Consider the following 18,124-nt stretch of genomic DNA (forward strand, 5'->3'; position numbering starts at 1 on the left):
GAGGAGCCCGAATCGCTCACCTGGTTAAATGCTTGCCTTTCAAAGGCAATAACTCTAACAAGAAGTTGTCTTGACTCAATGAAGACTTTGTCAGGACTAATTAATATGAGGAGCATTTCATCGATTTAAAGTTTCTTTTTATTATAGTTTTCAAGATATTGGCTTAGAACAGCTAAAAACATCTTTTTTTTTCCTTTCAATGGCAACATATTTAACAATGAGTCGTCCGACAACGTTGATAAGGATCATTTCGGCAATTCAAAGAATTCGGCTAAACCTGGCAGTTTTGGAGAAGTATGAGAAAACTTCTGTCCCCTTTCTTCTATTTTTAGTACCGTGGCCATGTTTTGTTTCCATGGATTAAAAATCCCCACATCAAATCTGTGCAGAAACCCCTAAGGAATTTTCATACAAAGTTTGGTTTTAATTGTTCGGGTTATTTTTGACGAGAAATTCTTTGAAAAAAAAAATAACATTAAAAATAGGACAAAAAGGTCAAAACAGGCAATAACTCCATCATGGCTATACATACAACGTAAACTTGACCACAACAAAATATATCTCATCGTGCTGAACATTTTTACCCTTATGAGAATTTGGCTAAATCTAACGCTTTTTGGAGATATATGCGAAAAAGTTCCGTATAACCCCTTCGTTTCTTTAAAGTAACAGTTGCAACGTTTTTCGACGGAGCACAAATCCCCAAATTAGTTCTATGCAGAATAACCTAAGGAACATTCATACCGAATTTGGTTCCAAACGGTCAAGTAATGTTACCGGGGTATTTTTGAAAGAAGAATGAAAATAGGAAAAATAAACTCCAACATCGCTAAACAGATTAAAACGAAAATTCAACCACATATAGATCTCATCGTGCTGAATACTTTTACCCGTGTCACAATGTGGCTAAATCTAACGGTTTTGGAAAAATATGTGAAAAACCGTTTTTTTTTTTTTTTTTTTTTTAGTAACAGCAGTCATGTTTTTCAAAGGATCAAAAATCCCAACATCAGTTCTATGCAGGATATCCCATGGAACATTCATACTAAATCAGGTTTTAATTGGTCAAGTAGTGTCAGAGGAGATGAGTTTTGATTTTTTTTTACGGAGGGACGACGAAGGACATAATGGCAATAGCTCACATGGCCTTTGGTCAGTTGAGCTGAAAAAATGAACTCAATTATTCTTGTTTAATGTAAATCAAATCAATTAAAGTTGTCTTTTTTTAGTATGATCATTACTGTTCAATTTATAATGACCTTTATGTGTAAGCGCGTACGTAAAAAGAAAAGAAAAGGTATAATTTTATTTTTAAACGTATGCACAATCATTCAATTGTTAAATCATTGTTACTGCCGTGTAACTAAATGTTCATTATTATACCACAACCTCGCCTCTTTAACCTAATAAAATAAAGCACTTGCAAAATTGATCTGGGTCCAATCGATATGATTTGTGCATGTTGGGTGTATTCTGTATTCTGATCAAAGGAGTAGGAAAGAAGTACCTGCCAGGTGAATTCGTTCAAATCCATAATAATGAAATGATGAACGAGTGATGTATGAGTTAAAGCACAATCATCTACACAAAATCAAAATTGTAGACCTACTAAATGTGCTAGGTGCAAATCTAAGTTTTGATTCATTGCGGTGAGAGTTGGTGCTTACCATTAAGCATAGTAAAAAGTACATTTGGCAGGATAAGCTTTTTTAAATCATCTGAAAATGATTAAGTACATATAATAAAATAATGGATAAAGTTGGAGTGATATAAAGAGAAGATGTTGGTGTCCTTCATATCTCAAACACATTAAATGGGATTTCTTTCAAAGGTACCGTTTTGTGCAAACTGACTTCAATTTAATAGCTTGAAATTTCATTATCATGTGACATGTAATGAGGGGCTTATATATAATATGATCGCACAAAAATCTTTGGTGTTCAAGATTTGCATCAATATAAAAAAAAAACATATTTTCCTTATGGGGACATCACTAATGCGAAACAGTTGTAGTAACCATGCATGAATATTCAATTTAAAAAGTCCCATACCTAGTCATGTTCCCAGAAGCGAAATATAGATTACTACTGACTTTACTTACTAGTAAATTTCAGAAACAGTGAAGTGTGAATAGAAATATTCAATGTTTATGATTTTCTTTATTAATTTGAGCTAAATCAAATGTAAACTTGGCCTTAATACTAGGACACAATTATATAAGTTAACAAAATGCTTCAATATGCTAACACGAATTATTCTAAAAATACCATAACCTAAGTTTCATGCAAACAACTTTTATTATGGGTATGAAGTACTAACAGAAACAGAATATACAATCAGTCTGGTATAAGTGTGAATTTCAATGAACAGTGCCTACTGCTGTACTTGCCTCTTTAAGTCTATCTGTTTGAAGTCACTGTGGTTGTCATAAGATTCAAAGTGAAAAAGGACAGTGAACACTAAAATGTAAAATTATAGGTGTCCATTTATAATCAACGTTGACATGCATTTCATGGTCCAAATTAGTGTGGTAAAATGTTAATTGTCAAATCTTTAATCGTTTACCCAAACCAGAAGTGAGACATGCAAGTATGACGATAAATTAACCTCTAGGACTGACGGTCATGGGGTATAACGACAGAGGAAACCTAAAAACTTGAACAATCATTGACAGAAATCTAAAGAAAACGTCAAAGACTTATCACATTCTCCTGCTTATACCTTCCTTTATTTTGCCCAAGGGAGCATAGTACACAAATACTTGTGATAATCGTTTTTCCTCACCCTACATCAATACCCATGTCAAACACTCTAACCGCCTAATCATGTGGCCATGAACCGTCTTTTGTTCACTTTAATAACATGGTATTATGTCGGGATCATTTATAACATAGTTATATTCATTGAAAGTTCATGCTTATTCTAAATAGATTGTAATTCTTTGACTACTGAGCATATGTAAAGATTCAGACTAGTTATACAACCAATATTTAAATATCAAAACTTAAACTTAGGTAGCACTCCATATAAGGGTCGTGTAAAATGTGATACATAGTTGGAAAGCCTACATATTTTAATTTTTTATATTTTGTTTTAAATTTTATATTATAAATAAACAGAAATTAGCATGTGGCTTTTCATATAGCCTTTGATATAAATTATATAGAATGTATTGTAGATTTCAAAATTAAGGGAGATAACTCTGTAAAAGCCACTGAAATTCAATAGGGACTGTTGGATATTCAAGGTGAACTACCAAACGGATTAGAATGAATAATTATGCATTTCATCACACAGACACATACAGGAACTCAATAAGAAAAATAAAAATGCATAGCCCTTCATTGGGAATGTATCACATACAACAGAATTTGAATTATTGTTACAAAGACTGCTGCTTAAAGATCATTTATATTGTAAATACATGAAGTTACAAGAAAATTTCAAAATATCAGAAACATCATTTATATATATCTTTTCCAAAAATAGATTATTCCATACTATAGTAATTTTTAAATTTAAGTAAATTTCGTTACTAGAATTTAATTTTGTATATATCACAAATATCTATGTTAGCTTACATGACCCTTATTCCAACATGCATACAATTGATGAAGCAAAAAAAAATCATTAAAGTGAAGACTGATTTTTTTTCTAATACAAAATAAAGTGACATATACATTCCACTACCTAATGAGATGGTTCCTATTTTTAAATGGTGATTCTAATCAATATCCATGCATTTTATGATTGCTTAAAAAAAATACAACACAAAGGTGTAAAACGTAAATTATGCATGGAGATGTGAAAATAAGAAAACAATTTCAATTCTGTAGATAATTAACGAAAATGAATTTCAAAATAATTACTAGTGACAAAGAACTCTGTGATTTTAAACAAGAGTTTGACAAGAGATAAATCTGTATCAGTCATCTATGAAATTCATTATCTAAAGACTCCATTATTCTATTTATTACATAAATGAATATAAAATAAATTGCAATTATTTTTAATTATTTTATAATTTATAATTTAGCATAAGGAAATATAATACCAATGATAAACAAGATATGTGAACGGAGAGTGAGCATTGTGTGAACGCTTCAATATTGCTATTTTTTAAGTGAAATATCAGATTTATTTCTGATGGATATGTGGATAAATCACTACCTGTATGATTTTTTTTGTTTGTGTAACAATTCCAAATTTTCATTGATTCTCAGATTTTTCAATGTATGTATTCAAAAGTATGGTCTTCTTAACCCTAAACTTTTATTACTGACCTTTAGAGTTATTGACCTGACATTAATTATTTTCCTTCTTGCACATCAACATATGATTGCATCAAAGTAAATCAAATGGTTAAGGAGCAGTTGCAATGAATATACAGACAAAAATGTGGTTCAATATTCTATATATATGGAATTTTTTTGCAGGGTATTGCCATGATTTTCTGTGTCAAACATTTCGCTTAGGTTTTTTTTAGTTGCACATCTGTTGTCTTCACAAAATTCTCCAGAAGGATATTGTGCAACCCTAAATGTAGTGAAAATTATCCCCTAGCAAAAATTTCTATATTTACAGCATACTCCTCCCAAACTTTCTTTGTGAGAGGTGTAACAAGTTCTACTGTAATCTATATTTAAAACAGATAAATAGAACAAAAAAACAAAAATTCCTACTGGTTTACAAGCATACAATGTTGAAATAAATAATTTATAATATCAGATGTCTCATGATTATAATCTATGTAAACCTGATTATCTTTGATGTAAAAACACCTGAGAATAAGTCAAACAATAAAGACTTTGTGCTGTAAATTCAGAGTTGATTCACCACAATTCAACTGCTTTTTTTTAACCTGTGATTATAAATAATAAAATATTAAATTATGTAACCTTTATGTATGACCATTAATTTAGCTAGAACTAATCTGAACAAAAAAAAGAAGACAAACCAATAATGTTTCTGAATTGACAGCACATTATAGTGATTGCACATACTTCTGAGGATACTATGTGATTTATAAATTTTGATATTCGTGCAAATCGACCATAACAAAATTATCCATGATAAATTTAAAGTTGTTAACTTAACAAAAAAGACCTACCAACCAGCTCTGATACAATTAAAGAAAGCATAGATAAATCATTATACCTACGATTAATTTTACACTTATCAACTTTTCTTCTGACTGATGTACATGTAATTAATACATTGCTATACTGTAAGCCAAGAAACTAATGCTTTATCTTTGGTTTGATTGGATAGGCAAAACAATATCTAAATTTGTAAATATCATTGTTACCTTATTTGAAACAAAACTGAAGTCAAAAGTTGTCTTGTTGTATAATCAAGAATGAAAACTAGAAAAACAAATAAAAACCTCGAATACCAGGCAACCAATTTCATACTTAGGGGGGGCTTGATATTATTTTGAAAAAAAAATAAAATGATACCTAATTTGAGTATAACAATTTTGTTTACTCTGCCATGGACAGAAAAAAAAATATTCAATATTTCCCCTTTTACTTAACAATGTAGATTTTGCCTACATTTGAAATGCAAACATCAGTTTCTTTACTAACAATATTTATGATCATATTTGTACACGTGTATATTACTTATTTTTAAGATGTATGAAATGTACAAAAATTGTAATAACTCAAAAATAAATAGTATTACATGCATTCTACTATAAATAATGATGACTTAGCAACTTAAAAAATATCTGATACATCTACTTGTGCTTAGCACAAAAAAAAATACAACTAAAAATAGAAATCTATAGCACTTTAAATTACCGGTAAAATATACTTTTATCTCATTGTTGTTACATGCAAGTATGGCTCTAATTCCCAATCAGAGCATTCTATCTTGCAATAGGGTATGTAAATCTCATCATGTAAATCCGTGATTTCACAAGAATGGGTCCTAGTCTACCATTCAAAAGCATGGGGATTTGTCATTTAGAGAGCACTGAGATGAGTGTTAAGGGAAAAACATCTTTTTGTGTAAAAATACAGATAAAAAATGACAAATATCTATTTCTAAATGATAGAGGTATTCCGAAAAAAAAAAAAACAGATAATAGAGGATTTTGCAATGTTACAAAGCATTTCAATACCCGGAAGTAGACAATAAAATGGAGATTGGTCTTCAGTTTTCAATACTTCCTACATCGGAAATTTCGGTAAAGAAAATGAAACCAAGAATTGCATAGCATATAAATGATAAGCACTTTAATCCACACTTTAAAACAAGTGTATATTCAGCAAAACATTGATTGACAGCATATTTTTCTTGCATTAAAAAGTGAAAAAAAAGCTCCTACAATTTTTAAAGAAAATTGCAGAAAAGAAATGTGGACAGGACAGAAAAAGCCAAATACAGTCTATGGGCCTTCCATGAACTGGAAGAAACTTCACATTATGTTTTAATTAATATTAAACAGTTATTGAGAAGTTTGAATAACTTTCATGTATCTGTAATTTAAAAAAAGCAACAATACAATTAACACTTATACTCATAAACAGACAAATGCTGACAGCAAAACAAAGAAAAAAAAACATTGACAGTTTGAAAAAAAGGAAACCAACGTGTACTGAGATTTCCTTGTACATTACGAAATAAGCAAAAAGCCAAGGCATCATCTCATATTATCATAGATTTCCTAGTAAATTACAAAAATGAGTAAGAGGCCAAGGATTCCTTTTATATCTTGTTAGTATGGACATAAAGCAGTAGATACCGTACGAACCAATCCATCAAACTATAATTGTCATGGACGATTTACAGATCAGTCCTCAATCTGCCAAACCAATATGTTATAACAACACAGGACTACTGACAAGTTTGTTAAGTGTAAATATTTGTAAGAATCAGGCAAAATATAATTCAAAACACGAATTTAATATTTATAATTCAAAATAAAAATTCAATACCTTTTGATATGATTCGTTGCAATGAAATTTCTGAAACTTATATGATACAATCCTCTGCAAACCATGATCACGTCACCAGCCTTCAGTAACTGTTTGTTCATACAGTTAAATGGATCCATTGGGAACTATTCTACATGTATTTTACTTGTACTAAGTTAAATTTAATGAGCTGTATAAAAAAACCCTAAATCCTCTTGAATTAAATACTTTGAATGTTTACTGTAACTATTCACCATACTATTTAGAAGGCAATTTCCACTGGTGCAAAATTTCATGATTTACTCTAAGAATGGGGGTATTAAAGGTTTGCAGTCTTTATTTTTCATGCTTCAGATTTAGTGGAATGGAAATTATAAAATACATATCTCATCAAAAATTTTGTAAACTTTTATTTTTGCAATTTTTTACCAACCTCTTGAATGTAGAACTTAAAATCAAAATTAGAACTTAGCAGAAAAATTCCCGCTTAATGGTATTATACATTTTATGAAAAAAATTGGTTAGTAAAAACATCTTAGGATATGTTGAAATATTTTCCAATATTTACAATTCATTTAGTTGGTTAATCATTGTACGGTTCAGTTTAGAAATAAAAGCATTTGTACAAAAGGGGCAAAAGAAGGGTTCAGTTTTAAGCCTATCAAAGCAAGCATATTCACAGCAAGCTATTGCACAAAAAACAAATTTACATTAAAGATTTTAAGTAAAATATTGTAATGTATAACAAAGCCAAAATTTTGCCACAGCATTTTATATCTTAAAACTTAAAATTGTCTTAATTACATAAGTTATAAAATATTGGGTCACATTATAAGAGCACTTGTTAAACTGTCAACTTCTTTATTTTCTTATATCAAAAATTTGCATTCAGTGAAAGTATTTTTATTCATGGATACTAATTTTCGAGGGAAAAATTATCAGTTCATAAATTCTAGAATTTGTGGATTTGACAAAACTTATCATACAAACAAATGGGAAATTTCCTTCTTGTTAGGAACCAAATTTTGTGGTTTACTAAACTCACAAAAATTATCAAAATTAGTACCAAACAAACAATAATACTTTCACTGTAATCTAAAATAATGTCTTTTTAACTGGTCTACATGATCTTTGCAGCAAATAAAACTGAAACAGTGTATAGCCAGTAATTTTAGGTTTTTAATGTAACAATTCTTAACATGAAGTATGTTCTTTTATTGCAAAAAATTATAGCTTTCATGTTTGCACTCCTGAAAACAAGTGCTTACTATACTGGAAGACTTATAATTATGAGTCAGCACATAGAAGATACAACACCATATTCCTGAATGGATTTTTTTTTGGATAATAGAAAACAATAGTTCATAATGTTGTTATTTTTTATGTTAAAAGTTTTCCCCATTTCCATTAAAAAGCTATGACTATAACTACTAGTGGTTAAGTGTTCTCCTCTGTCCATTAAAGCACTATGCTTTGCTTTGCAACAATTTTTTTAACAGTGCTATCCGAAATTAAGTTGAACTATAATGCAAAATGGGGGGTGTTCTATAATAAGAGAGAAAAACCCAAAAAGCTGTGCATAAAACACTAAGCACTGTGTGATTTCATATTCGTAAGGATAACACTTGCAGTTAAGGAGGTAGACCTAGGGTAAGGGACATAACTCTTAAAATTAGTGACATGTTTGTGTCATATTCAATTTCATCAAAGCCTTTTAAGCTTTTCTTTGGTGCTTACATGAGATTGATGTAAAATGCTTAATACAAACGTTCCAATGATTTGTAAGAGTTGTGTCCCTTACCCTAGGTCTACGTCCTTAATGTTACTATTTTTTTCCATTTAAAAATACCAAAGATATATGAATAACATTTAGATAGTTGATCAAATATTTGTGACCATAAAAAATCTCCAATATGTCAGCGTCAATCTTCCTGATATTGTAGACAAATCTCCCTGATGCTGACCAGAACCACCATACATAGTGTATACGCAAAGAACAATATCTTCTCTGCATTGAAACATAACTGAAGTTCTTGGTTAAACAGATTGTATTGTAGCTCTTATTAATTATAATCATAGTGTCCTATTACATTCCTGACATGTTAATGCCATGTCTTATATAGATATACACCAAGAGCAGAGACAATACCAAGTCCTACTACAAATCTAAACTGGTTTTGTGGTGTCCCAAAATATTCTACTATGGCATCCTAAAATTTAAAAAAAAAACATTCATGGTATGGCAAGGATTTTTTTCTATGATAATATATCTTCTTTTGAAATTAAATAACAGTAAGATTTTTGTTTTTGTTTTGTTTTTATTTTTTTGTTTTTTGTTTTTTTTTTTATTTCATCTTATTTTAGTGGTTAAATCTGAGACAAATTTCTTGCCCTATTCAAGATGAGTCATGTTTCCAGGGTAAATACAGATGGTTGACAATATATGATCTAAATTCAGGATAACCAAAATCTCATCTAGATACTTTGATATTTCTAAAATGGATATATCTGATGTAACATAGTGTGTTTTGAATTTTGACAAGAACAGTATCTTAATACAGCTTACTTAAATTAATGAAAATTTATAAAAAAAAAATAAAATCTTTTTTTATGTAAATAGATGCCTTCTTTACTTCAACTCTATCTGTAGAAACATTACAAAATAAATTTTATCATTATATATATACAGCAGTGTTTTATCGAATGTTCCCAGTGTAATAAATTTCGATAATTCACAATGGGAAATAAATACAGGAATTTCACTCTCGGACTTTCTCCTGCCAACACGTCAAAACTCTGATATCAATCTGCCAATCACAGAACTTAAAATACATATTGAAAATATCGATAAATTATGAAGAAAATCTAAATCTATATAATAAATATGATAATCGATTGGTTATTGTGGATAATCGATTGGTTATCGTGAATAACCAAAATATGATCACTCGTGCCAAGAACACTTAAGGATTTAACTTGTGCACAAGTTCTGCCCACTCGTTAAATCTAAACATTCTTTGGCACTCATGATAATATTTTGGTTATTCACTCTTTCCAATTAATTATCCTATTACTATCATTTTTTAATATTGAAATAAAAAATTGAGTAATTGAGTTCTTCTAAGAGAAACAACGAAGAGCCCAAGAAATAAGGAACTATTTCTATTTGGCCTCACAAGTAGAACGGTGACTTACCCATCCACCTCTCTCTATAATCCAAGGAGCTACATAATCTGTTATGAAGTTGACAACCCAGTTTATAATGGCTCGTATCAATGCTATCTTATTCAATGCCTGAACAAAGAAAGATAACTCTTGTTAGGATTACGAGAGAATTCTTAGAAGCTCAATTATCAATGAGACTTAAAAGTGTTGATCAGAGATATTTAGTCAAGAAGACAGTTGGTATAATTAGCGGTGTGACTATATTTAGGTTGATTTGAGGGTGTACATGCTACATTGAAGCTATACTTATTTTATGGTTATAATTTTGTTTGGTTCTGTTTTAAACTTTAGATAGGATATTGTATTTCTCATTGTTTTTTGTAGATACGTGTAGTTGATCCATGTAGAAGTTGAAATTATTGAAATTTGGTGCTGAGATATCTTATGTGTGCAACAATTTAGTAAATGAAACTGGTCATTTTGCATGACTTATCTTGTATATTCAGTTAGTTTTGTTATTGTGAGTTATCATGAAAAAATGGTAGGGCATTCTAATTTAAATACTTAATACTTGGTTGAACAAAGCCAATAAAATAAAACCAAATTTCTATTCTACTAGCACACATGATTTTACACTGGAGGGGAAAGTGGCAAAATCAGAAGTAAATACATAATGAAATAAACTGCGATGGTAAAAATCCAAGTCTGAAAACTTTATGGGAAAATCCGCTAAAAAAATCATTCTGACTTATGTGTATTTCAGCATCATGACTTACTTTCATGACCATTTTATAAGCAAAATAAAACAAGCTGCCAACTCTTCCCCAGTTATATACACCATCAGAGAAAAAACTCTTGGCAACATTGAGGAATGTTTCTGATGAGGCCTCAGGTGATACTTGGGAACACAGGCTACAAAGAGATAATTAATTATTAGTTTGTCTATTACTACAAAGTGGAGTTGTTCAATGTTTACTATTAGTGTATTTTTACATTTGTGTTGCTAAATGCTTCTTCTCCCATTCTAAGCTGGTGATCCAAAATACATGTGACTTTTTAACCATGGGACAGTGATTAAATTTCTGCAAGAGTTTTCTTGTAATTTATATTTCTAAATTTTCTATAGATTTCATGGGGGAAACCAATTCTCCTTCAGTCTATTCTTGATTTAAATTCTTTCTCCACTCTCTATGGTAAAATCAAGATTTTATCATACTTACTAAAACTTGCAAGTTGAAAATTTTTCTTTTACCATCTCGACTCAAGAAATAATTTAAACCACTCACTACTGAAGGAAAAATCTGTACCTATTATTCCTCAAATCCAGAATAATATTCATAAAAAGGGTAATAACAAAATATCCGAACTGAGTTAGTAGTCAAAAAGGAACAATCAAAAGGAAAGTCTTCATTAGAAATGGCATTATCAGGATAAACACCAGAAAGTGGGAAACCACCGCAATGGTCTTGACTTGGTACAGGCATTTTCAAAATCAAAGGAGGGTTAAACCAGGTTTTATACATGCTAATCCTCTCACTTCCATTACGGTTCATTGTTTCCAGTATATTTCAACACATATTGGTGGCATAAAATTGCCACCAGTCAAAATGGGTCATATCAGAAGTCAAAACAGTACAGTATACATGAACAATAAATAACTGAAAAACTAAATATAAATAAAAATTAAGTAAACCAAAGACACAAACTTCAAAATAGGTCATGAACTTTGTTGGGAAGGTATGACTATTCAATTTAAAATTTCAAAAACATAATCAATCGATTAAACCCTTAAATTAAAGGGTTTTAGTCCATGCGAGACTCTAGCTGCGAAACGTACCTCTAACTATTTTTTTGTATTTTTTAAATGCTTGATTGCAAAATTAAAAAAAAAAAGATCAAGAGCTATGATTTCACAGCTAGTGAGACTCATAATGATAAAGAGTAGTCAAAGACATTAAAACCTCCATTGTTGTCACTTTCATGGAAGGTCGTGGACATCTATGGTTCACTTGTGGAAAACCAATAGTTTCGATAAAGTGTCAGGGAAAAGGGTTAAAGGTCCAGGACACATGAAAATAAAATTTCATAGTCCTCGGTCAGAGGTCATGGGCCATGGGCCTGAGAACCACAGAAAAATTTTTTTCTTTATAAAATTCGTCAGACTGATAACATGATAAACAGATCATTTATGAAGACATGTGTGAGTTTGCTGGACCAAAATTTCAATAATTATTGTGACAAAAATTTGTTTTTTTCTGCAATGAAAACTGAACATTAACAAAAGCTAAAACTTACTTCTGAATATTTTCACTTTTGTCGAGCTCATCTCCAATACATCGTAAAGCTCTGCCTATTTCTTGCATGTGTTCCAATGGAGGGCCTGATAAAAAGATAAACAAATATTCCTCCATAACTTTATAAAACATATTGACCACTGAATTTGCAGGTTTCATTCTGTTAAATATGAAATATCACTTACTATTTGGACTAAAGGAAAGTATAAGAATATCTTCGTGACCTTGACATTATACAATGCAGATACTTGACTAGCTACGAAATCGTAGCTCTTGATCTTTTTTTTTTTTTTTTTGATTCTGCGATCTAACGTTAAGGAAATACAAAAAAACAGTTAGAGCTACATTTCGCAGCTAATATTTGACAAGTACAGAGCTGGACGGGTGTCCACATAGTTAAATCATACTAAATAGTGTTACAGTTACATGTATAGAATTTTATATCTAAAATACCAAATTAAAATTGATATATGGTAATATCTACTTTCGTGAGCTTAGTTTCCTGAATCTACAAACAGCAATGAAAGTTTGTTTTTTATCGTTTGCTAAACTATGATCTTGTTTTGTCGACTTGAGAAATATACGATGAGTCTGTCCATTCACCAATAAATTGTACATATCCCCATGTAGGTGTGAATAAAAGAATCATTTCAATTGCTTATTTGTTTACAAATTAAAGATAAATATATTTTGAGTATTTTTACAATCACTTTTCATTCACAAATTTGTATCAATAAAGTTACAGGGAAATGTTTTCATCAGTTGATTTTTTCTTGGTTTTTAGCAAATTTTCTTTTGTTTTATCATTTAGCCTAATTCTACTTTCATTATACAACAGATGTGACATTGCATGAAAACATAGGCCATGGGGACTTTAGTTTCACAACTGTAATTGAAAAAAAAGATGAAAAAAAAATTGAAATCCAAAATCTACCTTTAAATTAATCTGCTAACTATTTGTATGTTTGCAAAGCAGTCAAAAGACTTTTGCAGGAATTAATTTTTTTTTCAAAAAATACAAAAAATCTATACAAATTGAAATTTAAAAAAACTTAAGCTTGCCAACATGACTACATGCTTGGAGTTAAATTGTAATTTCCAAACTAATTCCATTCTTGTTATTTCTTAATTATGCAAAGTACATGACAAAATTCCAAGATAAACAAGTCAAGCAAGTTAAATTAATGGCATGCTTTAACAGCACTCTAAACAGACCTCCCTGGATATTAACTATAGAATGTAGTGATCACTGATACCTCCACATCCCAAAACATATGAAATGAAATGAAAAAAGTGTCCTAACAGAAAAATAACTGTAATATACTATAAACCTGATTGTAAAATGTCAATAAACAAAGTCGAAATTGGCATAATCAGAAGTAAATACACTTAGTAAAAAATACTTAACCGATTGGAAAAACAGAATTCCAATTCAAAGAAGAAGAAATTCAGATCTTATACATGTACATGCAACAGTACATATATAGTAATACATGTACAGGTCCGTTGGTGGATCATGGAGGGTTCCAAGGGTTTGAACCCCAGCCTTTTGGAGAAAAATTGTTAGTTTTGTGTAAAATTTTGCCCCCCCCCCCCAACCCCCCCAAAAAACAAAAAAAAAAACATCAAACTCCCTATTTTGAAAATCACAATCCACACAGATATGCAAAAGTTTAATAAAATTTTGTAAAACAATTATTAATATATAAACATGAATATGAATTATAACTTGAAAACTCAAAGTGTAACTGGCCAATGAACAAACATCAGCCTGATCTCATGAGGTCAACAAAACAACATCGAACATGACAAACAAAGAAGCAGTCTGCAAATCAGAAATAGTTACAAAGTAAAAAAAGGTTTAGTTGAAAAAAAAAATGGATCTGAAAAGCAGACAACAATCTCATCCGAGTCATCTGACACATGTACAAGTCCTTACTCCCAATTTCAAACAGACAACAATCAAACGACACATGTACATGTATTTACTCTGAACACCTCAAAATGGAGTAACAGAATTAATGTATTTGTGAAATGGATTTTGTTGGCAACAACTTTTGCATTCCCAGTTGGATCCACAATTAAAATTACTCATTCAATAGTAAAATTAGTGACATTCCAGGAAATCTGATCCATAATTAATTACTTGTACAATCTAAATGAATCAATTGGGACAACTCTATTTGTTAATATAAATATACACTAACACAATTTGTTATGTTTCATGAGGGTGCACTCACATTACTAAGACTTTAAATTCAAAAAGCATCTTTTAAGCCTAAGCCATTATTCAGAAATAAAACAAAACCCAGACATGCCAAAACATCACTCAGTTCTTACACATCGGTTCATTCTGATCTGGACTACTACATTCCCTCCCCATAAAGTCTTTGAGGTTGCTAACACATCCAGTACCTGTGGGAGTTCCAGGTTCCTGTAGTTCCTCTGAAGAGGGTACCTGATCTGTGTCTAGTTCTCTGGAAATCCTATCGTAAATGAACTGGTTTAAAAGCACTCTAGCTTGCATGCCAATATCATCTTTACTTAACTGTCTTTTGTAGTCTTTCGGCATTTTTTCTGAAATTCAAAGAAAAAACTGAAACCCTTTACACATTGTTTTGTGTTCATTAAAAACGCTTGATATGAGCATTCATTTAAATGCAAGATATGAGTGTTTGTATTTCATGAATTTAAACGATGGTGAAATGGGACTACACAGCCCTTATTCCCCTCAACATGCTGTTTTTGACAATACAACGTGCTGATGTTCCCCTTTTCAGGACCTGCATCCTGCCTGCTTTAAAAATCTGAGCTAGAACACTGTTAAATATACATTAGACAAGTTTTTTTCATGAAAAAGTTGTTTTTATGAATATACAACAGTGACCCAACAAAAGTCTGTAAAAAATCAATATGGCATCGGAAAGGCATGTGACTTATTTCAAAGCACTGTTTTCATATTGATTATTATCAACTTGGTACCTAGAAAGTGTTTTAAATTTTTCTTCTGTTTTTGTAAAAATCTATTTTACAGACTTTCGCTGTGTGGTTAGAATGTGTTGGAATATTCATGAAAAACTTATTTCAAGTATGTTTAAATAACAAATAAAGCAATAATATCACCCAAAACATGTTTTCTAGATGTTTTCAGATATACATGTATATATAGGCTAAAAACCACTAATTCCACTTTCCATAGGCTTCTATGCTAATTTCACAATATTCAATGGCTTCTCTGGACTTTACCTTAACTTTAACCTGCAGAGGACTATATATCAGCATGATTCTACATATGTCAGCTCACAATCCTCAGAATGGCATGTGGGGTTAGCAGACTTGCAGTGCAGTACTGGTCACCGGAAGTGAAGGGTCTATAAATAGCATGGGAAATCCCAGTGTTTTCACAAGATAGGGGTATATTTAAAAATCATTATGGAGATTAGGCTTCACATCATAAGAAGCAAAATGCACCTATAAAATGTACAGAAATGTTTTTCCTTTCAGAAACTGTTTAAATTTTTTAAATAAGACGAGAACTTTTTTCACAGCACTATGAGGAACAGGGGTAATTTCTGCGTAGGACTATTTTTGCGTACGTTCCGAATGCTCATTGGTTGAATTGGTGGTCTGTAACCTAAAGAGTCACTTTTTGTCTTAGAAAAAATAAATAACTATACAGGTATCTTCCTACACACATACTGAATGCATTTGCAAAGTTTCAGTGAAATGTGACAAGCACTTTTTTAAATATTTGATTTTTAAATATAGGGTAACCAAGTTGTGCGAGCAAAAAAGTGACAATATTCTACCATACTTAAATGCATTAAATATTTGCAAAGAACTTTTTCTGACTTTTCAAATAAAAAATATCAATCTGAACTTGTTTTTTAACAATATTAATGAAGAAATAGTTTTAAAAGTAATCATTTTCTGAGAAATTGGTCTATTTTTAAAAAAATATTTCTGACATGCCTCCCCCTTTTTCTTGATCACATGTCAAAAATCCTAAATCTTTAAATTTTCACAAAAGGTGATATATTTGGCTTTAAATTTGTAAATACAGTGTTTTCACATTAAAACATGACCAGTAAAGGGCACTTAAAGCAAAAAAAGGACTCAATAATGGATTTTCCATGTTGCCATAGGGGAATGTTGATATGGCCTTAACCGCAGTAATGAAAGTGAGTTTTTCCTCATTTCTAACCTAATTTTTGCTCAAATCTACACAAAACTTGATTTCAAGTGCTTATTACCACCATATTTAGGTAAATATAGCCCTCAAAGTTTAATATTTGATATTTTTACTAAATTTTCTACACTTTTTACAAGATAGGACATAAAAATCAGCCAAAAAGACCAATTTTCCATAATTTGGACCTATAACTTAAAAAATGCATATTTTGAAGGATTTTTGTAGTGTATTCCTCTCATGGCAAAGTTAACAAGATCTTCAAGTAGTTTAAAGCTATTTCAAGAAACTTTTCATTTTGCCATGGCTTCAGCTTAAGGCTAAAAACCACTAATGCCACTTTCCATAGGCTTCTATGCTAATTTCACAATATTCAATGGCTTCTCTGGACTTTACCTTAACTTTAACCTGCAGAGGACTATATATCAGCATGATTCTACATATGTCAGCTCACAATCCTCAGAATGGCATGTGGGGTTAGCAGACTTGCAGTGCAGTACTGGTCACCGGAAGTGAAGGGTCTATAAATAGCATGGGAAATCCCAGTGTTTTCACAAGATAGGGGTATATTTAAAAATCATTATGGAGATTAGGCTTCACATCATAAGGAGCAAAATGTACCTATAAAATGTACAGAAATGTTTTTCCTTTCAGAAACTGTTTAAATTTTTTAAATAAGATGAGAACTTTTTTCACAGCACTATGAGGAACAGGGGTAATTTCTGCGTAGGACTATTTTTGTGTACGTTCCGAATGCTCATTGGTCGAATTGGTGGTCTGTAACCTATATACACCTGGTTTTCGGTTATTCAAGCTCCCTGCAGGGCATGCTTGTAGGCAGGTGAGGTATAATGGCAGCTAAGTCTGGATGAACTCAAGCAATGCAATATTTTACCACCCTCGTTCTAGTACATATTACAGTATTAACAGTTTCAGTATTGAACAAAGCAGAAAAAGAGATCATTTTGGTGTAGGACATGTGTACTGCTGAGAGGGTAGTGAACACTCGTCTATGACTTCCTGCGACAAATAGAAACATTGATTGTTCTTCGAAACGTACTCGACAGTAAAGGATTGTATGTGCCTTGGGCCGCAGCCATTGAAATAATCTTTTTATCGTCTGTTATTCTTTTAAATAAGCTCTCTAATTCTTTAAATCGGTTATGTTGGAATAACCTTCATTGTATACTTCCGGTAAAACTTCCCTGCCTGAAAACCGACCACAATTTTTAAAACAAAGCACAAGCACGGTCATTTTTGTTCAGCATTGCCTAAGGCCTGAATGTGTTTTTCAGAAAATAATACCTAACAAATCATAACATTAATGTAATTTTATCGATATGAAAGCTATGTTTTTTTCCTCAATGAATTTGTAAAAATAGATTATCATGCCCACTACATGTATCTCAGCAACTTCAAGCAAAAGAGATTACTCAATTAAGCAAATCGTTTCTTTTTTTTTCAATATAATTGTGGCAGGACGGCCTACCTGCGTTGTAGTAGGTAGTGAGATTTGAATAGCAGTTAGCTGACTTGGAAAAAGAATTCATTCT

The 18,124-nt window shown here is 31.0% G+C and overlaps 1 protein-coding gene across 2 annotated transcripts; it reads right to left on the bottom strand.

Annotated features, from left to right (window-relative positions):
- Positions 1 to 1,292: 1,292 nt before the first annotated feature.
- On the bottom strand, positions 1,293 to 17,785 carry LOC148610212 (apoptosis regulator BAX-like). 2 transcript variants are annotated; one of them, XM_088542452.1, is made up of 6 exons: positions 17,632 to 17,785; positions 14,798 to 14,959; positions 12,384 to 12,468; positions 10,865 to 11,000; positions 10,119 to 10,217; positions 1,293 to 9,133 (listed from the first exon to the last, which is right to left on the bottom strand). In XM_088542452.1, exons 1-6 carry the CDS (start codon positions 17,669 to 17,671, stop codon positions 9,026 to 9,028), a joined length of 630 nt encoding a protein of 209 aa, XP_088398578.1. In that variant the 5' UTR covers positions 17,672 to 17,785; the 3' UTR covers positions 1,293 to 9,025. The 2 variants fall into 2 exon arrangements, with proteins under 2 accessions (XP_088398578.1, XP_088398577.1); XM_088542451.1 differs by having other exon boundaries at positions 14,723 to 14,959.
- Positions 17,786 to 18,124: the final 339 nt, after the last annotated feature.

This window comes from Perna viridis, chromosome 8, assembly GCF_037379345.1.
Source record: "Perna viridis isolate PV_CMFRI_1.1 ecotype Kerala chromosome 8, ASM3737934v1, whole genome shotgun sequence".
Taxonomy (NCBI): Eukaryota; Metazoa; Mollusca; class Bivalvia; order Mytilida; family Mytilidae; genus Perna; species Perna viridis.

Coding starts and splice junctions, on each gene's coding strand:
- LOC148610212 (XM_088542451.1), bottom strand. CDS start 17,671: ATGGCTGCGGCCCAAGGCACATACAATCCTTTACTGTCGA. Junction 14,960..17,631: donor ATACAATCCTTTACTGTCGA/GTACGTTTCGAA, acceptor TTTGAATTTCAG/AAAAAATGCCGAAAGACTAC. Junction 12,469..14,722: donor AGATCAGAATGAACCGATGT/GTAAGAACTGAG, acceptor TCTTTTTATCAG/GCCCTCCATTGGAACACATG.